A 26,610-nucleotide genomic window follows, 5' to 3' on the forward strand; every position below is an offset into this window, starting at 1 on the left:
GGAGAAATGTTCCTTATCGTCCTGTCAGCTCCACTTATATCCATTTGCCAGGTTCAAACTGATTTCGTCTTCGACCGGTTCCTCTTCGCGAACGGGACACACGTCCGTGAAAACGGCGATGAAAAATCCACGGAAACCGAGCCGACGGTTTCGGGAAAATCGATAAGGCGACGAAGACGTGGGCGCGCGAAGCTATCGGTTTCCGTTTCTTTCGCCGATCGCGATATCCGGTTTTCCCCCGGTATCTTTGCCAGCCACTTCTGCCGAGCCCGACGATCCTTATCCGCCATCGTCGTTCTAGCCGTCGAATATCTCGTTATCCCGCAAGAAATTGATTTAATTTCCTGCCGAACATTATTCCGAATAAATTCCGAACGGAGATTCATTTGCACGTGAAATTGAACATCGCGGGCGTTCGCGTGTTCCAATGCGCGATTGTTTCACGCCGGGGCAAGAAGTCACCCGAGGGAAAATCGTTTTGTGAAATGTATATGTTAGAAATATTGCGCTAATTATTCGAGACGACTGCTCTTTTCCAAGGTTCTGGGGTAAGTGCCGTGCGGTCCAACACCGTCCTCTTACCAAAAAGCAATTGTGCTTTCCCCACTCCGTGGCCAGATCCTCCAAGAACAGAGTTTCATTCTTTGGCAATGCAACGGCGGTTGCTTGCCTTCACTAAACACATTTTCCATAAACAGTCAATGGCTCGACACTCGACAGCTGGGAGACCCACTGCGGTCATCAGCCGTCGCGTCGCATATCGCCAGGACTGTTTAGTCTCGCTTACCCTCCGGGCCACGCGCATCCTTGAACCCAGCCATAAATCCATCGACGGCCGACCATCGTTCGGTCGTCTCTATCCCGAATTTTCTTAAAAAAATACGTTGCGCTAACATATACGTGGCCATCGTTTGCCGTTTAAATGATTTTCGCAATGTACGCGCCCATCCAAAAGCACCGGAACGCTTAGAGGAAATTAAATAAACATGAAAACCCGATAGGTAAATCGTGTTCCGATCTTTCAAATTTATTTCAAAGTTAATCCTACTGAACTGTGACAAGTATGAATATTTTTATGAACAAATTGTCGAAAGAATTAATTATAATCTGCAGCAATAAAGTACTGTAAAAATAATCCTCGAGAACGTAACCCATACTATATCATGAATGAATTATATTTTGATCTGAATTATTACTACAAAGATATATGTTGAATTAAATTCAAATTCTGTATCGTCGTTTTTAAATATCGTAGCAATAACAATAATTCAGATCAAAATATAATTGATTATATATAAATATAATTTTTAAAACACTATAAATAGAATATATAAATGCAGCGTTTTAAAAATCAATTTACCACGATAGTTAAAAACGACAAAAGAGAAATGTAATTGAACCCGTGCTACCGTTTCGCTGTTTCTTTCCACGTGTAACCAAGCAAGTTCGAACCCTCTGGGAACACGCTGTATCCCGCGCATTCCTCTTCCTATTACACCGCGGTGTTCACACGGTGCTCGGACTGCAACGAAAAGAAACGAAAAGTCGCCAAGAGCAAAGTTCTCCTGCCCCTCTGAAGGATCAGCTCGGTGACAAAGTTGGAAGACAGGGGACAGTCGCTTGCCGCGGATAAAGCTGTCGCAGCTTCGTTCGCATCGATTAGCGGATCGCAAAGGTTAAAGCAACCGCGACAGCGTCGGCGTCCAAGCGGTTGGATCCGGGGAAATGGGAAAGTATGTAATTTGCAACGACGCGGCGCCGTTTATAAAGGTTAAATATTTGTCGATCACTCAATCGCGCCGGTGCTCGCCCGATCCTGACCGCGTCGCTCGCGATACGATCAATGAGCAGGTGCTGTGAATTTTTTACGATCGAACTCGTCGACGTGCTTTTACGACGACGCCGGAGTCAGAGCTCTATCCAAGCCGCTGTTTGCGCCGCGACGCTTTGTCAGCCGAGGATGGAGCCCTTTTAATTGCCGGAGCACGTGCGAGCGTTTTCTTTGACGCCTCGCCTAGCAACTTTCGATCCTAATTACGGCAAAATCTTGCCTAGAGTGAATATTTAAGAAAGGATTTTTTAGTGGTCGTAAGCGATCTGATTTCGTTATTTTATTAACCTCGCAGGTATTCAATAGTTGATAAAGTTATAAGAATATCTAGAGATTTTCTTTTAAGGACACTTGAGCTGAATTTACTATCATTATTATTGTCCATTTTCAAATTTTGATAATATTGACCGTCGCATTTTTTAGAAATTGGCCGGATGATAAATTACAGATATAAAATAATATTGATTTAACACATTATAAATTTTAATATATATTTGTGTATATCGTCATTAAAATATGGTCATTACCCCAATACCTTTTATTACTCGTTTTTGAATATATATATGTTAGCGCAACGTATTTTTTTTTAAGAAAATTCGGGATAGAGACGACCGAACGATGGTCGGCCGTCGATGGATTTATGGCAGGGTTCAAGGATGCGCGTGGCCCGGAGGGTAAGCGAGACTAAACAGTCCTGGCGATATGCGACGCGACGGCTGATGACCGCAGTGGGTCTCCCAGCTGTCGAGTGTCGAGCCATTGACTGTTTATGGAAAATGTGTTTAGAGAAGGCAAGCAACCGTCGTTGCATTGCCAAAGAATGAAACTCTGTTCTTGGAGGATCTGGCCACGGAGTGGGGAAAGCACAATTGCTTTTTGGTAAGAGGACTGTGTTGGACCGCACGGCACTTACCCCAGAACCTTGGAAAAGAGCAGTCGTCTCGAATAATTAGCGCAATATTTCTAACATATATATTTGTGTAATAGAAAAAGAGCAATGAAAGGTATAGGGTTAATTACGATATTTAATGCACAAAGCGATCGAACCTAATGCACAAATCATCCATCTACACGGTCGGTGTCTTACAAATGATCGTACAGCGGGTTAACAAGTTGCAGCCTCCATTCATGGATGTTTTGCTAGCTGCTCATTGGCAGTGACATTGGCATAACAGATTGCTCTTACGTAACCACCGCGCCGCTTTCCTGCATTCAAATTGCAACTCTGTTGCATACTTCCGCCAACGTGATCAAACGCCCATCGGATTGTTCAGGTATCGTAGATATGTTTGTCCCTGTGCAATTGTGGAACACTTGAACTAACTTATTGCATTATTGAACCACTTGTTGCTGTATTTGTTGCTGTCTATATTGATCGTTGAGATTCGGCGCTGAATGAAGTTACCGGAATGTCGTCAGATTTTAATTGATAGAGTCGAAAATTATTATTATTGTAGGGTTTTTTCCCAGGTATGAAAGGTAAACTGGTTGTGCATCGGGAAATTGTATTTAACCCCTTAACGTGCACGCTCGAGTTAACTCGAGCGCTCTAAACTGGCCAAACTGTGCACACTCGAGATAATTCGTGCGGCGTTGTACTTTATGCTGCCATTTTATAAATATTAGTATTGTTATTATTTATGTTTTAAAAGTATAAATAAATATTTTTACCGATAATAATGTTTTTTCTGAAATGGGAATTCGAAAAGAAAGATAAAAAAGTCGATGTGCGTGTAATATTACAATATTCGACTATTTTCTGCAATCTGGATCAAAATCCAATATTGCAATAAAAATTTGGATTATTTTTGTATTTATGTAATTTTCTTGCCAAGACAACGTTCTAAATTGTTTTTTTACATTAAAAAAAATTGATCTTTTTTTGGTCGGTCTTTTTAAAAAAAACTGTGCATTATGGGGTTAATGGGATACGTGGCGACATTGTGTTTGAACGACTTCGAGTGACCCGAATCGATCGATTGGGTTCCTCGAAGTCCTGTGTGGCCGAAAGATGGAGTGTGAGTGAGGAAGAGCGAAATAAAGAAAGAAAGAAAGAGAGAGAGCGATAGAGTAATAGAATAATTTGGGCAAAGGCGACAAAAGAGCGTAGGAACGAGCGAGAAAAGAGCGAGGAGGAGAAGGAGAACCGTTGCGAGGAGAGTCGTTGTTGAGGCGTTGTCGAGATCGTTGCGTTGCCGTTGTCATTGTTGTTGTTATTGTTCGTTGTAGTAAGTCGTGGACTATTCATAGTAAACTGTTGTTCTTGTTATTATTAAAGGAAGGTGCCTTAGTTGTTGTATTCTTGTTATCACGGAATCTCGTGGAATTTGCCTTTAAAATAATCCCTACATTATTATTATTGATAACAGATAATTATTCACTTGTGAAAGGTTTGTAAGGGATTAAGTAGATTTATTTATTAGCAACGATCTAACAGCAAGTGAACAATTCTGATACGTTTTTCGACTTTAGAAGTGTAAAGAAGACTCGAATTTAGAAGTGTCTTCTGTAATTTTCTGAATAAATAAACCAAGGGGATAATTACGAATTTTCTGAACACGTTAGACTGTTATTTTGTGTGAAATAGATAAATGAATGTTGCACGTAAAATATAAACAATGAAACAAATATCTGAAAAACGAAGATAACGAAAATGTTTCAAGCATATTACACGATTACCTCCTACTAAGTACACAATGAAATTTTACCGATAAATTAGTCATTTAAATGTATTCCGAATAAGGTCCGCGGTGTAACGAATACCTGAAAACGGAGATATGTAATTAAAAAGAAATTCAATTCGCGCGAACCACGAAAATACGGCCTTTCGATTGAAGTTCCATTTACAAGTCAAATTAGACGTATCATTTTCAAACGTCCTTGCTGTTTCCCATTAAATGCGCGCTCGCGTCCGGCACGGTCGAAATGTTGCTGTTTATCGGACCGCGTTTTAAATTTCGCCGTGCTAAAATATCGGGGGCGCCGTTTACGAAGGGAATCGAACGCCTTTTTGAAATTCGCGATCGACCGACTGCGAAATACATTTCCAGCGGGACGGGCGACACGCTGCGCGAAACTGCATTAAAATACGCGGCGTTTCAAAAAACCGGCACACAATTGAACCGGCCGGATATATATTTCCCCGTGCAGAACGGCTCGCCGGGTACCGATAAAAAAAATAACACCGTTGCCACCGCCAATTGAAAAATGCTTTGTGCGAAAGTAATTCTTCGTTTCGATTCGATTGTTCGGTCGGTCGCGCTCGAACCGGTCTTTTGCTTTCGGGTCGTTGACGAACAACGTTGTTGCGGAATTATGATACAGTCGTACTCGAAATGCATATTTCATGTGCTCCACATTTATTTATATTTTATCACAGAACTTGGGACAGTCACAATTTGAGTCAGGCTTAGGCAACTTGTGCAACAAAACGCTGTGTGTAGCGGTCTGTGATACCCAACACGACGATGTTACACAGTAGGGCGCGGTATTAGACTGCACGCAACACCGGTGCAACGATAGCTACGCCCCCAGGCTCCTGTTGCAGCGTCACGCCCCTCTTCGGCTCCGCGGATATCAAACGCGTACCGTAGTAATTATTTAGGACGCATTAAGGCGACGCTCGTATCAATAGATTACTACATCACTCGTTATTGCTATATTTTTGCAACGATGAAGCAACGATGTCGTGAACAATATCAGAAAATGAAGAAATTAATTAAATTCCTATAAATTGATAATGAATGAACGCAGCGTAATGGCACCATTTATGATTAGAAAAGAGTAAGACGAAACAAATAAATAAATCTCGCTCTTTATTTAAAAATTATACAATGCATTTTTTACAGCTTCATACTGTCCATTACAATATAATGAAAAGTTCGTAATTTGTAGCTGTTAGCTTCGTATCATCCTCGACTCATGTCTATAGACACGTGTTAACGAAGTAACTGTATCTTGAAGTTCATTTAATCAATGTTTATTTCGTGTAAAAATCCGCAGTCTGGTAAATATAAAGATACGAATGGAACATACCAAAACGACGAAAGTGTGTAGTTCGTACATCGAGTTATACGTTTTTGGAAAAAATGTCGCGCTTAATATGTTAATTAAAAACCATGTTCAAGGTTCCAGCAATGTCGTAAACCTTTTCCCCAACATTCTACATTCTTTTCAACTCCGCAAACGAAGGCTCCGCGAGGCAAGTGCTGTTTTATCCCGCCGAATAAAAGACAGCTGAATTCCAGATTACCGCTGGAAGTAGATAGCGTATAATGTCGTAGAACGTTTTCATTCTACAGTAGAATTTCTACCGGAGCTCCCTGCCGTCCCTTAAAATATTTCATTGCTTGTCCAGGGCGACCTGCATGAATTTTAATCGAACCTGGTACCACCAACCCCCGCATTCCTCATTTTCCCTGATAATCTCGTGTCGAAGCCGACACCCGACAATACCATTCATCAACGATTCTACACCATACCTGAATAACTTAAACACTTGCTGGACGAGAAGTAAATTCTACGTTTGCCTCCAAGAGTTAAGCTTCGCCGCGACACATTTTCCACCTGTTCGTTATTTTCCGGACCGTGGATTATATTAACAGTGCCGCGGACCCTCGTGCGCTCTTTTAAAAAAACCTGACGCAGAAAAATGTTTGGAATTTCTGTTTACGCGCTCTTGAAATATTCGACGCTGATAGATAAAGTTAAACGTTGACTACGTGTACGAAATATTATAAACCTTCTTATCGGAAGATTTATTTTTGTAATGTTCTGATACTAAAATATTCTATTATCTAAAAATGTTATTCGGGTTCTTTGTTGAGCGATAATTTGTCCAAATAATACGATTAGATAATGAAATGTTTGGATAACAGAATATTGTAAAAATACGTGTTCGGATAAAGAAGTCTCCAATATAACATTATTTACTTTTTCGCAAATGTGCAATTCGATTCGGTACGCTTGAAACATAAAATCGAGAATAAAACCGGCCAAATTGAATTGTAAAGTAAAAATTAATGGAAACTACAGATTTCACGATTCGATTTCGTGCGTTCAGAACGCTAAATCGCGAGGAAAATTCGTCGAATTAAACAATCGAATGAAAACAAACGTAAACCACAAATTGTATGATTTGATCTAATGCAGGGCTTCTTAAACTTTTGTCATTCACGACCCCATTTATGATTGCGAGTTTCTTGACGACCCCATACAAATATAGAAGAAAAATAAATTAATATTATTTGATGATTTATTTATTAGGTAACAATATACATATACATATACTTATGAAAATATATCCACTGTATTCCGCCAACTCTAGTGATGTTATAAAATGGTATATATAAATATTTGACATTAAAATCTCTCGCGTCCGCAGAATGTTGCTACGCGACCCCATTTGGGGTCGCGACCCATAGTTTAAGAAGCCCTGATCTAATGTATTGAAAAATATAAAATCGCGAGTAAAATTGTTTCAATTGAAATACAGTTTGATTTCTAGGTGAAATGCGTAAGCGAACGACGTTTCGTTTGCAATATTCTATTAATTGCGGCTGGGCTGATGAAGTGGCTGTGTACCGGGTTGCACCCTCGGTCCGTGCGCGAGTTTTTTTGAAGCGACGAGGGCGATAAAATTTCGCGGGCGATGCTATTCTTGAGGGGGTTTGGTTGAAATACGAGCCGCGGAGGCGTAGAACGAGGCTCGCGAAGCACACGGTCAAATCGCGGCCAAGAAACTTCATCGTAGCCGGAATGTTTCGATGATTTATCGGCGGACGTGCACGCGAGCCCCTGCAGAAATCTTTGGACCTGCCTGTTCCGGCTGGTCGCCGTTGGAAAAAAAAGAACAAGAAATAGAAAGAAAGGAGGGAGAAAGGCTTGATTGTTGCCAAGTTAATCGAGAAACTCGTGAAAACTTCCGGATACTGTGAAGCGAACGAGTTGTTGGAAGACCCGGATATCTTGCAGCCGAAGATAAGGTCCTGGCAATAGAATACTCCTGAAAAATGACCGAGACTGTGGGTCGACCGGAATTCATGCTTCTTCTTTTACTTGTCGTTTGTTAGATTTTTGTCAATAATTTAGGTAATGGTAGACTGATTGAGAAAGAGACCATGGGGGTTCTTTTATAATTGTTTGATGAAAAGAGAATTGCGACAGAATCTTTTCCGCTGAATTATTCGAAGTGATTTGTTTATTTACTAATAAAGTTGCTGACGGTGTTGATAATTTCATTAAGAAGTAGTTTAACTGGATGAAGTATTGTTAAGTAATTATTTCAATTAATTATTAGCTGGTAAAGGTGTTATTAGTGTTGGTGATTTAGTTTAGAAGTGCTTATCTTTGTTGAAGGATCGTTAAGCTATCATTTCAATCATTTAAATCACTTAAATTCATTTAAATTATATTAGGTTGGGGAGAGAGAAATCCATTATTTTTACGTGAACTTCAAGACTAACATGTTTCCGATTGTCCGATTTAGATAGTTTTGTTTTATAATTTTTTGCCATTTTAAAGGTACCTTCATAATGCGTCTCTCGTAGAAGTCTTGCCCCCTATTAGCGAAAAACTCTTGTAATCGACTTTCACGATCTTCTCTCGATGCCAATTTCTTATCACTAAGGAAGTTTTGTATTGCAAGATAAACATGGTAATCGCTTGCTGCCAGGTCTGGACTATATGATGGATGCATCAAAACGTCCCAGCCAAGCTCCTGAATTTTCTGACGAGTAATTATAGACGTGTGTGGCCTGGCGTTGTCTCGATGGCACACAACACCTCTCCTTTTGGCCAATTCTCGCCGTTTCTGGTCAATCGCTGGCTTCAAACGGTCCAGTTGTTGACAGGAGAGATACGAATTTAGTGTTTGACCATATGGACGCAACTCGTAATAAATGATTCCTTTCCAGTCCCACCAAATGCACAGTAGAACCTTCTTGGCTGTTAGTCTTGGTTTAGCCACCGTCTGACCTGCTTCACCAGGCTTTGACCATGAACGTTTTCGCACAATGTTGTCGTATGTGATCCATTTCTCAACCCCAGTCACCATGCGTTCAAGGAATGGGTCGATCTCATTCTGTTTGGCCAAGACATCGCAGATGGAAATTCGAACCATCATGGTTTTGTGTATTCATTGATGTGGCACCCAAACGTCGAGCTTCTTTTTAAATCCAGCTTTGTGCAAATGGTTTAAAACTGTTTCATGGTCGATCTTTAGCTCCCGGGAGATGCTACGACTGCTAACATGCCGGTCAACTTCGTTTATTTCTGTGATTTTGTCAACATTTTCTACGACAGGCCTACCTGTACGAAGCGCATCTTTAACATAAAAAATATCTCGACGGTATCGACGAAACCAAAATTGCGTGTAATTGGCTGTTACAGTATTGGGACCATAAACACCATTCACAATTTCAGTCGCCTGACTTGCATTTTCACCTTTATCAAAGAAAAATTGTAAAATGTATCGAATTTTCTCTATGTTGACTTCCATTTTTACCACCCTATAGCTCGCAATTGAATGGATCAAACAAAAAACAGAAAAAGAATTTTTGTAATGCGAAGTGTCACCTTTCCAACGAGCATAAATCTGAAATTGTTTGATCGATACTTTAACAGATATCGATCGCTACAGCCGTCTACCGAAAAAATAATGGATTTCTTTTTCCCCAACCTAATATATGCACATACTACGTGAATTAATTTTGTGCTAAAAATTTTTATGAAATAAAGAAACATTTCTCTTGTATAAAATGCGAAGAATAATCAATGCGCATAAATGAGGGAAAATAGAACGTGACTTTTAAGAAATTATGCACAGATTATTTTAAATATGCTACGATTGTTACGAATATAAGCAGTTAAATCGTCATCTACCGTATGTAATGATAGTTAAATAATATTCTTATTACGACAATAATTCCTGGAATTATTTATTACAAGTACCAATAGGGGACACCTCTTCTGCCAGTGTTCTTCTAGATCACAACCGGAGGATCCGCGCACTTCCGGTGAGAGTTGAGGTTAGGCACCGAAGACGCAAAACACGGGATAATTTAGTACCGCCGACGAGCAAATAATTTCAGCTTCTTACTACCGAGAAGACATATTTCATTCCTGAGGCATGACTCACGATTTTACGCTCGCGCATTATGTATACACTTCCTCGCGAGAACACTGTACGTTTATTCTGCGAGTAATTTCGCGTAATGACCGATAAAACGCTAAGGCCCGAGCTCCGTGGATATGTAAATGCATTAATTGAAATGCGCCCTCGTGGCAGTAATTGATATTTTATTTCTTCTATTCGACGTTCGCGTCTCGATATGGTAAACCGGTTCCCCGACGATATTGATATTGCGTTCGTATTCAAATTCGGCGCGGCAGAATTGAATTTATATTTGAATGCGAAAAGTAAATTCGAATTTCAATGTCGGGGTAACGAGATCCCCGAGGATCGCGACCGCGGCAACCAAGATACTCCGGCGACGCGGAAAGTGTCATCTTTCTACACGAAAATGTACAAGTGTGCTGCTGTTCAACTGTATACTGCCCGTTGCCCGAAAGATGACACCTAGAAGAGTATAGAACCGATTTCTATCAATCCATCCATGTTAACGTCCTTGTAGAAGTAGGGTAAATGCGTTTCCTTTATTGACAGAAATGCTGTCTTCCTATATTAGTCCCCAATTTCCAGAAAACGAGAGACCCGAGTCTGGCCGATTGCAAGCAAACCACGCCTCTTGATTCCCATCATTCCAGAATTTATATTACTATTGACTAAGTTACGTGCTGAACAAGAGACGCGATTAGGTTATATACGAGATGTCCCAAAAGTTACTCGCAATTGGGAAGCGAATGGTTGCTTCCTTTACATAAATTTTCTCCAAGGCATCATTAACGAGTCGTTAACGAAAAACAGCGATCAATGAGAAGCAAGATCCGCCTCGCACTACCCAAGCTCGCCTCTTATTTGTCACCATTTTTCGTTAATAACTCGTAAAGGAAGCCGCAAATTACATTTGCGCTGCGGAAAAAGTTACTCCAGATGTCTTCAGGTACCTCTCATTTCCCGATTGTGAATGACTTTTGGGACACCCTGTATATACTCATCATATATGCACTTCTCGTGTCGATTAGTTTATTAGTCTTCTTATATACTGATAAAAGTCGATTTCGGGAGACCATAGACAAGTGAGGTCCAGCATGACGAGTAGGATACTCCTTTGCCTCGCGACATTAATTATGCCATTTTTTTTCAGCAACGAATAGTACACGACACTGGTTAAAACAAAAAGATGCGATCGCTCGCCACTTAACTTGACAATGTAAACTCGGATTATCGAAATCCATGTTTTCTTCGACAAAACAAGAATTTTCCTCTGATTTCTTCGAGATTGAAACTACCCAAGTCTGCGTGCAACTTTTATTTTCCTGGGAAGTTGGCGGAGGCTTCATTAATTGCTTCCCGGTTAGGTGGGGAGTTTAATTAAATTCAAAGAGAAATATTCGAACCGGAAAATTTGTTCGGGGGCGGAGAACGTTGGAGAATCACAAGATTCTACGTTCCCATGGTTCTTGATATCATTCTGCTGTCGAGGATCGGAATATTATGATTCAATTTTTGGCGCAGCAGAACCTCGATTATCCGAACTAAGACATTAATGTTCGTATAATGGAACAGTTACTAAAGCAAAGTGCTGGAATACATTCTCGTTGACATTCATGGAAAATATCTTTGCATACGGGTTACCTTAGACCGAGTTGATTAAATGCGACACCTGTTTGGACAATAGAGAATTCTGATATTGCAGACCGGAGAATCGAGGTTCTATTGTATTAAAATATTATAACGTTATTTTAAGAAAGCGTATTGCATTGATAAAGATTTTCGTAAAATTAAAATTTATTTAGTTCGATTTACTGCAGACTACAATTTTGCACATTATCAGGTATTAATAATTAAATTCTTATGCTACATTTTGTTATATGCTATATCCAATTTTAAGGCCATTCATATTTGCTGAACATGAATAAACAAGGCCATAAGGAATCTGCGCTCGATGCGCATGGATAGTGAACGCGACGAATTCTAGCATGAAACTCGGACGGTATATTTGCAAGTCTGTCGAGCCGAAGATCTTCATCATGGTAAAACCTTGCTCAAACACCATCGGACTGTTGCATTCGTCGCTGCACGGGCCGCGAACGCAGAAATGCCCGGCGATCTACTCCCGGACAACAATGAGCGCGTGCAGAAGGGATTCCCGGCGACCGGAAATACGCTCGTGGAACCACTGAAAAATGCATCGTCCGCGGAATGACGGGAAAAGGAGCGCGGTTCGAATAATCCGCCATGGCGTGCGGTAATTTTGGTCATAAAAGTGATTTACCGGCCGGCGGAATGCACGGGACATGTGCGCGCCCCTGATTCTTCGGCTTTTAGCATTCTGCGTTCTGCGAACGGTCCCACGGTCGCCGGCGAACGCAGCCGGCCAGAATCCTGAATGGGAAACGAGTCGCAGATAAAGCGGACGTCGGCCATGGTGATAAAAAATTGCCGGGAAATCGGCATTGCCGTTCGACACGTCGACAAACTCGCCGCGTCGCGTTTTATTCCGTTTCCAATCGCGCCAACGATGTTCGCGAACTCCGAGCGATCTTGTTTTGCTCGTCGAAGTACATTATGGCGGGTTTTACAGTCGGCGTTGAAATTTTTATCCATGAGTCGGCAGAAAAAGTCTGGAGTTTAAGGAACATCGTTTGAAGAAGTCACCGAGGATAGCGTTTCTCTTGACAAAAGCGCCACGAAGATCGAGATGGCAAATATTTGTCTGAAATATTTTTGTCGAGCGCGAGAAGGAAATTGTTCGTGTTGACATCGTATCATTGTAAAAATAATTAATGGTCGAGTTATTTAGTCGCAGGCGCTTTCTACGGTGATCTATGGGTGTCCGAGGCACGATGACGAACGTTCGGGATCATTTATTTCCATGTTCTTTAATTAACCAGAGTGAAAAGTGCACCGGCGGTGACGAGGCTCTTAAAGTAGATCGATCCGACGTTCGCGGAGAACTTTATAACTTGGCATTAATCATGCGGTACGCGCGAATTCAGTTACCGGGAACGCCGCGTGATCGCGTTTCGTGTGCCGACGATCCTTCGCGGGCTTTAAATTTGCATAACACGCGCCACGTCTCCGAGAACCAGCCAAAGAACGCGCCATCTTGGATCGTTGCCGAAGCCGCAAGAACCGACGTCGCTGTAACTTCCTGTCGCAAAAAGACTGTGTTGTAACTAGGGATTCATCTTCGTCTTCCCGTATTCAAGAGCGTCTTGGGAACAAATCGATTTCATAGATATGATTGCTGGTGATATTTAGGTCACCAGAAATTTTATAATTTGACAGGAATTTTGACAAACGTCTCGTAACCGAGAAAAAGTGATTCTCCTGGATAAGAATGTTCTAACGTTGTTATCGATTAATTCGCTGGTCCACTTTCACACATTTATCTTTCTTTCTCTTTACATGCTCTTTTATATTCTTTAAATTGTCTACATTTTCTAAAACGATCTACCAAGAAGTGATGACAGTGGTGAAGGTAGGAGGAGAATGCACGGAGGAATTCTGGACCACAAAAGGAGTTAGGCAGGAATGCTGTCTAAGACCTACACTGTTCGCGTTATGTAAATGCATACATATACAGGGTGGGACAATAACTATTGCCACCTCAAAAATCTTCGAAACTATAAGTTTCACAGAAATATTTGCTGAAACAAAATTGCACAGTACGAAGGGGGCTATCCAGTGGCGATAATAGTTTTTCTTGCAGCTGGAGGTACTTCGGACATTTCAAGATCACCTTCATTTTTTTAAATGGATTGGTCTGTTTTTGTTTCCGTATCATGATAGAGGATCTTAAAACGAGTTCAACGACCTGTTACACAAGGTCATTGAAGGTCATAGAAAGTAGAGAAAGGCGATGATACTTACGATTTTGGTAGTAAATAATACATACGTTTATAGTGGGTGTTCGAAATGATGACCATCACTATCAATGCAACATTGGATTCTTTTTACGATTGATTGACTTGTAATCTTACAGCGTCAGAACTTATTGACGCACAGGCTGCAATAATTCGCTATTGCATGCCGTAAGGTGTAGTTGGTACTTCTTTGTACACTTTCTCTTTCAGTGTTCCCGACAGAAAGAAATCTAGAGGTGTTAAGTCTGGTGAACGAGCTGGCCACGATATTGGACCGCCGCGTCCAATCCAACGATTTCGAAATTTTTTTTTTCCTCCTCTACTGTTTACAATACGCATGTTTCATTTACTACCAAAACCGTAAGTATTATCGCCTTTCCCTACTTTCTATGACCTTCAATGACCTTGTGTAATAGGTCGTTGAACTCGTTTCAAGATCCTCTATCATGATACGGAAGCAAAAACAGAGGGATCCATTTAAAAAAATGAAGGTGACCTTCAAATGTCTGAAGTACCTCCACCTGCAAAGAAACTATTATCACCACCGGATTACCCCCTTCGTACTGTGCAATTTTGTTTCAACAAATATTTCTATTAAACTTATAGTTTCGAAGATATTTGAGGTGGCAATAGTTATTGCCCCACCCTGTATATGTAATATGGCGGATATGGAGAAAGGGCTCAGAGAGACGCTAGGAGCGGGAATAAAAGTGGGAGATGAAATTTTGTTCTTTGGCCTATGCGGATGACGTGGTAATGGTGGCTAGGAGAGAGAACGAGATGAAACAGTTATTGGGGAGATTGGAAATATATTTAGACAAAAAGGAGATGACGCTAAATGTAAAGAAATCTAAGATAATGGTTTTCGGGAAAGGGGAGGAAAGAGAAAGAAAGCGTATGGAAGTGGAAAGGGGAGGAGATAGAGAAGGTTAAAGAATTCACATATTTGGGTGTAAGGTTCCAAAAGAATGGAGAAGCCATATTAGGGAATGCGTGAAAAGGGCAAGTGTTGCAATAAGGGAGGTTTGGGGAATTGGGAGGAGGATTTTTAAGGATGACTTTGGCAGAAGGGCGGAGGTATAAGGGTGGAAGGAAAGAGAGGCGCTAGAGGCGGTATAGTTAAAATATATTAAATGGTGCTTAGGACTGAACAGATGTACGCCAGGGTACATAGTTTTAGAGGAGACAAAAGTAGAGAGATTAGGGATAAAGACTGGGGAGAGGGCATTGTGTTATAAACAGAAAATTAGGAAACTAGGTGGTCAAAGATTAATTAAAGAATGTTGGATAGAAAATGTAGGGAATGATACGGAAACACGCAGCGGAATGGAGAGGAAAGAATACTTAAATAGAAATGGATGTAGTCAGGGGGTGTGGAGATGCTGAGGGATGAGAGATGAGATGAAGTGATGCGGAAGGAATTAGGGAAGAGAGGTAAGGACATACAGATGCAAGTACAGGATGAGAGAATAAGAAGGACAAGATATAATAACAGATATAAATTGATTAGATGCTTTAGGAAATTAGAACATTTAATTAAGAAATGAAGGAAGCGATTGATAGCGAGAGTGAAGTGTGGGAATTTAGAGGACTACAATGTTTTGGTTTTGGATGAAGGATGAAGAGAGGAAATGTAAACTGTGTCGAAAGGACTACGGGACACTGAAGCATTTGGTGGAGGAGTGTGAGGGTGTGGAGAGAAGCAGGTGTACTTTAGAGCAAGTTGTAGAAGGTAGAGAATGTGATAAAGTAGCGGACTGGGTAAGGGATGTGGAGAGAGAAAGAGAGAGGAGAGAGCAGGAAGGCGGGAACAATTAGAGGTAAAGGATGTGTGTTAAAGTATGGAAGGATGAACGTATCGAGTTTTTCTGTAAACCAAGACCATTTCTTGGCTCAAGGGCTGAAATTAATAAACATATACATATATATATATGTTTATACATTTTCTAAAACATCGGCAAGAGTTTCCTTGCAGCTCTTTCAAATGATCTATATTAATTAAGGTAATTAAGTCTGTGGATTATCTTTAAAGAATTTCAAGGTTCTGTAATATTAACCTAGACTTACTAAAATTATTACAGAAAATACAATTCAAGATAACTGTTAAATAGAAATCATTTCTAAGTTAATCATTTTACAGCGCCATCGATGAATCAAACCTTCTTTCACACTGTTATTTCAAAGATCGTGAGCCAGAGTTTTCGTAGAGGTTCTTTCAATTAATCAATATTAATTAAGATTAACAAACTGTGGACTTTCTTTAACAAATTCAAAGAAGCTCTTACAATGATCTTGACTTATTTTAATTGTTAAAAGAAATCGTTGCCACGTGAGAATTATTCGCGAAGTGATTGTTCTGTCAAAGCATTTCTTAGTTTTCTTAGTCTTCGTATTTTTAGTTTACGTTTTATTAATTTGGTGTCAGTTTTATGACGCTCTTTGACTTCGCCAGTGAAAAGATCGATGATATCCGACAGATATTTTTTGCTGGCAAAAGGGAATAAATTGATGTCAGGCGATATTGTTGCATAGCAAATGGGATATAAGATTATCCCGGGGTCAAAGGCACTCGCATAATCCAATTATGGTTGAACTGAACTTACCGCAGGCTTACCATCCCTCGTTCCTGATAGAATTCCTGCGGTGCAGCTTCTTAGGGAGCAGCTCACGTCCGAGAGATCTATCGTCTTCTATTTTAAATCTACTTTAAAGAGCAGTCTACCTTTAAGACCTGTCATAATTTGTATAATATATTTAGCAAATATAAATATATTACTGCTTCCTATGTTATAATTAAACTCTATCTCCCTCTCTTTATCTTTATCTCTGTCCCTATCTATCTATCCCTTTCTCTTTGCCTTTCTCTATCTCTTTCTCTCTCACTCCTTATCTATCTGCCTCTTTCTCTCTCTCTCTCACTATCTATTTATCTCTTCATCTATCTCTACCTATCCGCCTCTCCCGCTCGCTGGCCCTCCTGCAAGTAATTAGCCGTACACCAGCCTTAATGAGGGCAGTTACGAAGAAAATTGCAGGGCAACGCGTCGACCTATGCGAGACGAACGTTTCTCACCCCGAACACAAGGGTTGCTCATCAAATTTTCCGGACACGTACGTTCTTCGAATGTACTTTGCCGCACCAGCTGGACGCGTCGCCTGGGAACGACGATACAAAGGAAGACGAGAAGAGGCAAAAACCGTATCACTTAAGGCCTCGTTCTAGGTTAGTGGATGAACGTCAACGAAGCCAGTGGAAAGATCATACCTAAAAATCACTTCTACGGAATAGGATCTCGGTTTCTGGACCTGTGTTCCTCTGAAACGTCCAGCGAGATGAGCAAACAATATTTCGTGGTTATCTTGTGATTACTTTTGTTGTTGGCTACGAAACGATTTCCTGAGAATTATTCAGAGTTATTATTAATATTATGCTGCTAAATTTTTTATTTGATCGTTCGTCATAATCAATGATTATGTTTACTTTGATTGCTTAATTTACTAGTTAATCATGATTACTCGATTGCTTATGAATTAAGTTATTCATTAATAAAAACTACTTGAGTGGTTGAGTATTAAATAATTGTATTGATGATGATTACTTGACTACTTAAGTCTTAAATAATTCATTGATCCTGATTAGTTGATCAATGACCTTAGACGTTAATAATGACCGTGACATCGCGTTAGTTATAATCGTTAATTATTAATCAGATCACTCTTTGTCCAGCTCTGTCTTAATATTAATCATAATATTTAGCTGAAAAAATATGTGTCCTTCGACACGGAAGTCATATATAGTCACAGTGTAACGAGTAATCAAAGAATATCTTGGAACAGGATTATTGAAGGATCTCTTCGCGGTAATCTCAGATAACGAGTGACACACGAAATCATTTAAGAGCGTGCAGCGTCTTCACGATTACATAATAAATTACTCAGCAAGTGTAAACAAATATTATATTGCCGGGATCGTGTGTTCCTACAACCATGAAGTATTTTGTAAGTAATAAACCTGAAATAATCACCGGCGGATTACAGCTGATTCTTCGACAAGCTGGGACACGTCAACGAAAGTTGTCGCGGACCTTGTACCTCAAATTTTATCACCGCCTGTAAACTTCGACTAAATTGCTTTCGCTTTACACTTAATCGCCAATATTAATCCCAGGCACAGAAACACCTGTCACCGGTGCGACGGTGAAACACAAATCCGTTCCCTGTGCAATCGTTCAAAGCAAAATTCTGATTCATTCGATTTTCAAGAAATTTTGTTCAACGAAAATTGCTCTCATATTGTTCGGCAGCAGTAATTCACATTCCGACGATTGGAGCGTACTGCTACGTCCGTTTTGATATTTCAATACCAAACTGGAAATGACAGCCTGCAATATTGCCAATAATATAATTGCAAAAAAATCTGCAAAAAGATTATAACTGAAACACTGGTGACATTATAGAAAGAGCGATGCATTTAATTATATTATTAATTTATGCAGTTTGTTACAGAGAAAGTAATAACAAATGAAAGGATTATATACATATAATAATTGTATAAGACTATTATATATAGTTATTAAAGTTAAAGCTATGTTGAGGAAAAAGTTACTTTAAATGACCTCAGGAACCACTCATTTCCCGGATTTACAATAATTTTAATACACCCTGTATTTATTATATATAAGTGAAAATAAAAAGGAAAAAGAAAGTAAGCAGAATAAAAGAAAAAATATCGAAATAAGTTGCAATGCATATTTACTTATATTCATATGCATACACATAAGTTCTCATATATAAATTCACATAATATACATACAAAATAGTGGTGCAAATCGTGGATCAAAAACAGATGAACTATTAGTATATATTATTATACTATTATTGTATATTAATATTATTATTATTATATATTACTATACTATTATATTTGTAGGAATGTTAAATCTAGCAAAAGGCGGAGCGGTCGTCAAATATATAAAACTACAGTTGAAAGGAAAGACGTCTGTACCGTACAATGTTTCGACTGTGACTGTCTGCAGGCATAGTTCTCGCCGGTGATGGAAACTTTACCATTTTTTATGACCCACCATCTGGTCTATGTCTTAAATGCCCCGACACAGTCCCGTATCGTACCGGACGCCCGAACAGAATCTCAGCTTACAAATAACAAGCCCCCCCCCCCCTCCCCCCAGTACGATAATATTATCCACTGATCTTTGAAGAATAAATTCGCAAGTTCTAATGCTCGGACAGCATCGATTATGATAAAGTCGGAGCAGAAAACGACAATTAAACGTCAAGTTTCCCGTCTATGAAACTTCCCTGCGCTAATTCTCCGCACGGCAACAAAGCGACCGCGTTTCTATCGAGGCGTATTGTATACCAGAACTATGTGGATATTGCTCTCGTAGCACCTCGGCAAAGTGGCGAGAGTGGACTATTCTACGGCGAACAAGCGTGGCCGATGCAGAAATACGTTATCAAGTGTTCATCAGGTGGTTAACCGTCTCGGATCGATGGGAAGACTATCGAAGGCACAATAACGGCCCGGTTAATTCGAGGGGGCGAGTTATTTTGGTTGGAGGGTCCGCCGGCGTTCGATATCGATATCGATATCGATATCGATATCGGCGATCGTGTCTTCGCAGCCGGATACGGGAACCGATATCGCGGATCGTCTGGTGGTAGCCCCCGAGTTAGCCCTCGCGCTAATAAAATCGAGGGTTTATCGCGACGGGCATTATCCCGGGCTAAGAAACTCATCATTTACGAGTGGAGGAAATGACTCTGCGCACGTAATCTCGAAAGTGGTCGTCTCTTCATTGGGAACGGCGATGGGAAGCCACGCCGGATTTCTCGATTGTTCCCTTACGTCTTATATTAGGCGCGCCATTAAATAATTCTCCGCTTCTTCGGCCGAGTAATTTATCGGCGGCGACACGAGAACGCGTTGCCGCGGCTTATTCGATTCGCCTCGATAAAGTCCTTGCCGATTCGACGACCATCGACTGACGTTGGATATCTTTTAGTCGAATAATGATTCGAATTTTTGGCCGAAGGATTTCCTTGAAATGTCATTCGAATTTTATTCGAGGAAATATTCCCAGAATTTATACGATATATTGTTCGAATGAATTATTCGAATGAATATTATTCAAGAAATTTATTCCAAACATTGTTCGGATAAATTATTCGAAATATTTGTCAAACAGAATTTTATTCACATATTTTATTCGAAATATTCCTCGAACAAAATTTGATTCACATATTTTATTCGAAATATCTGTCGAATAAAACTTTAAAGAATTTACTCGATATATAATACGAATAAAATTTTATTTGTACAATTTATTCGATATATTATAAGAATAAAATTTTATTTGTACAATTTATTCGATCTATTATAAGAATAAAATTTTTGGTCGTAACATTACCGAAACAAAATTTGATGATTTTATTTTAATTGAGCTGCTTAGAAGTCTTGCCAATATGGTTGCCCGCGAGGCTAAACCAATTTGCACATTGATATAAATTATTCACTTGCAGCAATCCATCTTTTCGAATTACTCCGTCGAGTCAAAACATTCTCCATGGGATACTTGGAGACTCTTTTTATTCGATTGGTCGCCCGAATACGGATATTAAACGTCCTCTTATTGAACGCGCCGGCACGGTAAATGTAGCGTGGACCAATATACGGTAGCAAATTGGTCGGGATGAAAAATTAACGTAACGCAGGACGGTGGGCAAATAGCTCGATGTTTAAGCGCTTCCGGTTCGCTGGACCCGGCGACAAACTAATTCGGTAGTACAAATCGAAGCGTTCTCTTTCTACATTTTATTCCCGGCTGGCCGCTTCTGTTTCCTCGGCAAAGTTTCGCCGGGAACGAAGTCAAATTACACTTTCGCTTCACTAAAAAGGAAATAGACCCTGCGATCGCATAAAGCTACAGCACGAAAAAATTCCGCAGAAAAAGTCAGAAAAGAAGCTTCGTAGAGGAAGGTGCAACGAAATTGGACCCGTTTGAATTTGATAGCGATCCGGAATGTCCGGGTGGATCGTTCGAATTCCGATAGAATGATTATCCGGGATTCATGCGGATATTATTTTTCTATTAAATTCCATCGAACCGCTCCGATGTGGTAACCTCTGCCGACAACGGAGTAGATCAGCGATTTGTTTAATGTTCTCTGGGACGATTAGGTTAGTCTTTCTCCGCGAGAATCGTTTCGTTCAAATCAGAAAGTCGAAATGAGGAAAGGAAAATGGCTATTAAATATGAATTAAATAATTCGTCAATTAGCACAAGGATTTTGTTCTTATCATAATTTAATACAGAATTATATAAATTAGTATTCTGTAATTAATAGTTAATAATTCCATTTTTTTATTAGAACTCCATGAAATCTACAGTCTTGCGCATGAGACAATTTTAAACTCTTACTTTCCTACATTATTTTTATTATTATATTATATTATATATTATTACATTATATTATTTATTATTATATTATATTATTTTATATTATATATTATTGTATAATACGCAAAACTATTGCAAGCAAAAATCGGCTCGAACGAGACCTTCCTCATTCCTATCTTGGCAAAAGTGCACCGTTCTTCCGAAATTACGGGTCCTTTATCTCGAGTAACGTTTCCTGGGACTCGGTATTCCGAAAATAGTCTCCGGAGAGAAACGGACGCATTCGTGGAACCGTTACGACTCGATAAGCACCGATGAAAGTTCGAAGTTGTCCATGAAACGAGACACAATTCGTAACAGTTTGCCCCAGGATTCCCGGCAGAAAAATCGGTGGGACGCGCCGCAGGAAGACGAGTCGCGGTGCATTAATGTATTTGATCGACAAACAAGCCGGCAAGAACGGCGCACTCGCGGCTTCCGCAATTTTTCGGTCTCGCCGCCAATTTGTTTTCTTATCCGGTTGTGTTAGTACAGCGACGACTTCGCTCGACGAGGCGCGCGCGCGCGCCTTTTTCTCTCATTTGGACTGCCACTTTAATTGCGTTTGCGCCTCTTAGTGTGCCTCCGTGAAAAAAAAAACGGAAAAATTACGGTAGCAGGTCGAACGAGTCCACGCTGGAATGCTATTATACAATTTAAATAGTTGCACGTTCGCAGATACGGAACCCAATCAAAATTGCCGGTATGCTTTCCACGTTTATTTCGGCGGGACCTTTACGTCCCGTTGACTCGCGTAATTGCCATTTGTGCGGGGCCATACCTGCCGCGATTACTTCTCCGAGTGCATATCTATATTTATTGATTTTATTATTTTAATTCTTTTATTTTCGGTAAATGAAGAATTTTTTATAAGGGTCGTGTGGAATTTAATTATAAGATTTATAAAATATTATAACTAACTCTAAGTAAAATTTATGAAGACGATTTAAAACTAGCCTATTGAAAAGTAAGGATTTATTTATTTTATGTTTTTAATTTATTTAAATTACGGACGAGGTTCATGTATACAGACAAGGGATTTTATATAAAAATGGCGCGAAAGTAATTTATTTAACTTATTTTACGAATAAAGTTCTTTTATATTAGTTGTACGAGGAATTTTATATAAAAATGGAGCAAGGATTATTTATAAAATCTATGAAATAATACTTAATTTTAGTTACCTAAATTTAGTTACCTTAATTTAATTACCTAATAATATTGATACATTGGAGACGTTTTTGCAGTAAACGTTTGAGATCGCGCACAATCAATCGATGTGCTTCGCGTGCATGTTACACGTTTCCGAATTTAATTGCGCCACTTTCAAGACGGACTTTATTCTCGTTTCGGAATGGACAGATTTAATTTCGTTTTTATCGCGCCTTCTTTCATTCGACCTGAGAAGAATGGCCGTCATTATGTTTGCTCGGAAAACGTTGCTCGAGTCTCCTGGATGCGGACCAATGAACAGCGTTTAGTGTTCCATTTAGAAGGGCGCAATGCTGTCGATAAATTCGGTCAGTCCACTTCCGATTTCCTTTACGCCGTCTTTTCTTCAAATGTCGCGAACGAGGACTTTCGTAAATTACATTCAGCTAAATTGTTAATTCACCAGTTTCTGTTTTATGACGTTATATTAACTACGCAATTAAATCATAGCAATTAATAGACAATGGATTTTGTGCAACTACAATATGCATACATAATAGTAAAAACATTTCATGAATTTCAGGACAGTGTATTGTATCATTTTCGATTTATTAAAATTACAGAGAAATACCCTCCCTTTTTTTCGTAACGAATGCAGACAATTTTCATTTTACAGAAATGTTTACTGTCCGTCGATTCTGTTATACAAGTTTTCGGACAACCTGCATTTCCGTATAAAAGAAATATTTACAGTTAGCTCCTGTTTCCACCTCGGGCGCAGACAATTTTTAATTTGGATAAACGATCACGGTCTACCGATTAACAATGCTGTCTAACAAGTTCCCGAACAACCTCCATATCCATTAAACATTTTCATCGGGCCAACTTGCCGGCCGCGCGGCTTTAATCGACGAGAGGGGTAATCTTGAATGGCGATTGTGAAACCCATTCCTTCTTTTTTCCTCCTCTGGTTGAGTCCAGCTGCGACGGTAAGCGATTCGGAATACCGAAGTAGATCGTAAGCCGAGCCGTAATGCGCTGCCAATGTAGCGGAATCGCCAATGGTCGCTTAAAAAGTCGATCTCGATCTCGGAAGGATTATCATCTTTCCGACAAACATTCCCATTTTCGAATGATAAGATGAACAGTGCACTTTGCCCGCGCAATGTATGATAATTATTTTGGCCGTAACCACTGCTATTATTTTCGAAGCGTCGCTATACGAAACGTCGACAATTTTGCAGCGTCGTGTAATTTTTTTATTTCCTTTTTGTTACATTTTTTTAAAACGCAAGACGTGAATCGGCATTTTCGTAAAAATTACAACGGCCAAGAACGTTCCCCGTTTTTGTTTTATAAAACGATTAAGAAAAATCGTACGTCAAATTTCGCAAGGTCATTGCAAAGAGGAAACTTCGATTTTCAAATTAGTAATCGACTTTTTGTTGAAAATTTTTTTTTGATCGTTTTAAAGACGATCTACTTTGCAATATATTTTTGGTAAAGCGTATCGGTAAAGATTTTCCATTTGCTATGCGATGTAAAATAGTGGTAGCGAGAACTGTTTCATTTGCAATAATGTGGTTCGAACAATAATGAACTATAAATATTTAACTAATAGAACAGAATGTCTCTTGACACTTGACATACATTGCGATCACCGCGATCAATAATCCATCCACGTTCAGCTATCTTCTCTCGCTAAACGTTCTCTCGCTCTTGCCAATTATCGTTTACATCAAATCCTGGATTCTACATAAAACAAACTCACGGAGGAACAGCGGAATCGTTACGACTAACCGCGGGACTTTTACCGGAATGAATGCGACGAAACGGCGGCGGCGCGGCCAAAGTGTCCGAGCGAAATGAATTCGCCGGAATTAGGCGCGCAAAAAGGTTAATCCAGCCGGCGGGCATGTTTGGAAATTAAAAGGGGAGGAAAATGGCGGGGTAATACGTGCGGCTAACGAACCGGGCCGCTAAATCCTCGGTGAAATTGATTTCCGGGTGGGAGTGGAAGGGGTTCGTGTAAACCGAGAACGATCCTTGCCGGGATTCGTCGAACAGAATCCTCATAAAGGGATGGTCCTCGATAAGAGCCGCGGCTCGAGCCCCGGACAGTTTGTTGGACACTTAAGCGGCGCTGTGCGAGCCGCTCGAGGGCTGCCATTTACCTATTTGTTTCTACCTGTGTCGCACGGCGTTGCAGCACGCGGGAACACCCTATCGATTTCGAGGCACGCTCCGCGACCACACGTACCCGAAACTGCCGCAAACTTCGTGCTTCCGTGGAACTTAAACTTTGAACTTCGTGCCACTGACCACCGGGCAACTTCATTTGCTGATAGGTTCTACCGTCGGGTCGCTTTAACTACCCTGAGTGGATAAGAAGCGGTTTCTTCGGTGGATTAATTACTCTGGATTAACTACTTCGGATCGATACCGGCGCCGTTCGCGGACCTTCCTACGAATTGATATTTTTATGTAGACAATCGATTACGTGACAATTAATAATATCCTCTGTTCGATTTTGAAACTGTTTGTCGCATTTATTTCTTTGCGGATCATCAGTTGAGTCGTTCACTGCACGAATCGATTAATTTTGCTTTTTGGAAAATCTTAAATTTAAGACGCGCATCTTTTGGGCGCTGAATAATAAATAATTTATTTTACAATTTTTTTATTCTATCCTCCGTTTCTGTTAGGTGATTCTTTTCTGAGATTTATTTTTACGCGGGCGATAGATTATGTGGCAATTAGACCGATGGAGAAATTAGCGTTGTTATAACAATATATGAATTATTAAGCAGATTATAAAATATCAAGAGTATTCAGTAGTATTTAGCATGCTCGGGGACAGGAAAGCGTCTATTCGTCTTCTCGCTGAAAGTTGAAAATTGCTAACGGATTGATCGGTCGAAATTCACAGCGTGGCGAGTGAAAAATGTGGGTACGGCCGCGGATTTTGAATAGCCCGGGGCGTGGTTGCTCACAGAAATCGCTCTTAAGTGCTCTCGGAGGCGTTTCAAAGACTCTTATGAGTCACCAATGATTTTTTCGCCCCCGACATACGTACTTCGCTCTCTGAATCGCCGACGGTGATGGATGCCGGGCATTATCCGTCTCAAAGGTGAATGTAAGCTTTGTAACTTGCACTCGATCGACATGCTGTCGCCTATCGCCGGTGCAACGGAATACTGCGATCCACGCTGGACGGATAATACGCGCAACCTTCGCGAAGATCGAAAGAATTTAATAAAGTCGATATGCTATTTTCAACTTTCCAATATCACGCGAGAAAGGAGGAATTTTTCATTTGCATTCTGACTCCTGGGAACGTTTTTATTTTACGAAGCGACGAACAAATTTACAGTCCTCGATGACCGCGCGAAATTTTGTATTCCGAGGAGAGTTACTCGGGAAGCAGATGAACATTAAAACTGCGAGACAGCGAACATTAAATTTCTTTATTGACCAAAGAAAATTACCTGCTAAGCGATTGGCGTTAAATTTACAATGCTCGTCGACTGAATCTCAAGGTCTGTTTACGAAGCGGTGAACATTAAATTTGCAATTTTCGCTGACTAAACAAAATTTCTATTTCCATCTACGGCGTGACGAACAGTTTACGTATCCACATCGACTAAATAAATAAATTTGACAGAGTCTCATCTACTCCGACAGAGTCCGTAACGCAAAAATTAAAAATCATCGCCAAGAGAAGCTCCGTTGACATATGAACTGCTCTTTCACTGAATAATTCATGATGGCGAGCGATGCGTATTCTCGAGAGCTCTCTTTAAATAATTCGACAACGAACGACGGGTTTCGAACGGTCGAACTGGCGTCGCGAATTACATTCCACCTGCCCCTTTTTCCGCGCACGGACGAACAATATTTTCGTCGGTCTGAACACGCGCATTGCTGGCCGACCGACGATTTTCCGGAACGAAATAATCGCCGGCGTGAAACTGAAAGCGCGAGAATTTATTATTTTCATTAAGGATTTAATTAGACCGGAAACAAAGCGGGGCACATTAGTGAAGCTGTTCCTCACGGTCGCGCTGTTTATAAAGCAGAAATTCCGCGATATCTGCTCGTTACAAGATTCTTTATTCTCGAGCATTTGTAACTGGTGGCGATTCCGTGGACCGACCTGCACTCGAGGCTATGCAC

The 26,610-nt window shown here is 40.3% G+C and overlaps 1 protein-coding gene across 1 annotated transcript in view; it reads left to right on the top strand.

Annotated features, from left to right (window-relative positions):
• The first annotated feature begins 15,418 nt into the window (after positions 1-15,418).
• The window catches only part of Dh31-r (Diuretic hormone 31 Receptor), a 39,203-nt gene continuing 28,011 nt past the window's right edge, over positions 15,419-26,610 (top strand). The window contains exon 1 of the mRNA XM_078190679.1: positions 15,419-15,554. Coding sequence (XP_078046805.1) covers positions 15,419-15,554 — 136 coding nt within the window. The remainder of the gene's footprint in view (positions 15,555-26,610) is intronic.

Source organism: Augochlora pura, chromosome 9, assembly GCF_028453695.1.
Source record: "Augochlora pura isolate Apur16 chromosome 9, APUR_v2.2.1, whole genome shotgun sequence".
Lineage (NCBI taxonomy): Eukaryota > Metazoa > Arthropoda > Insecta > Hymenoptera > Halictidae > Augochlora > Augochlora pura.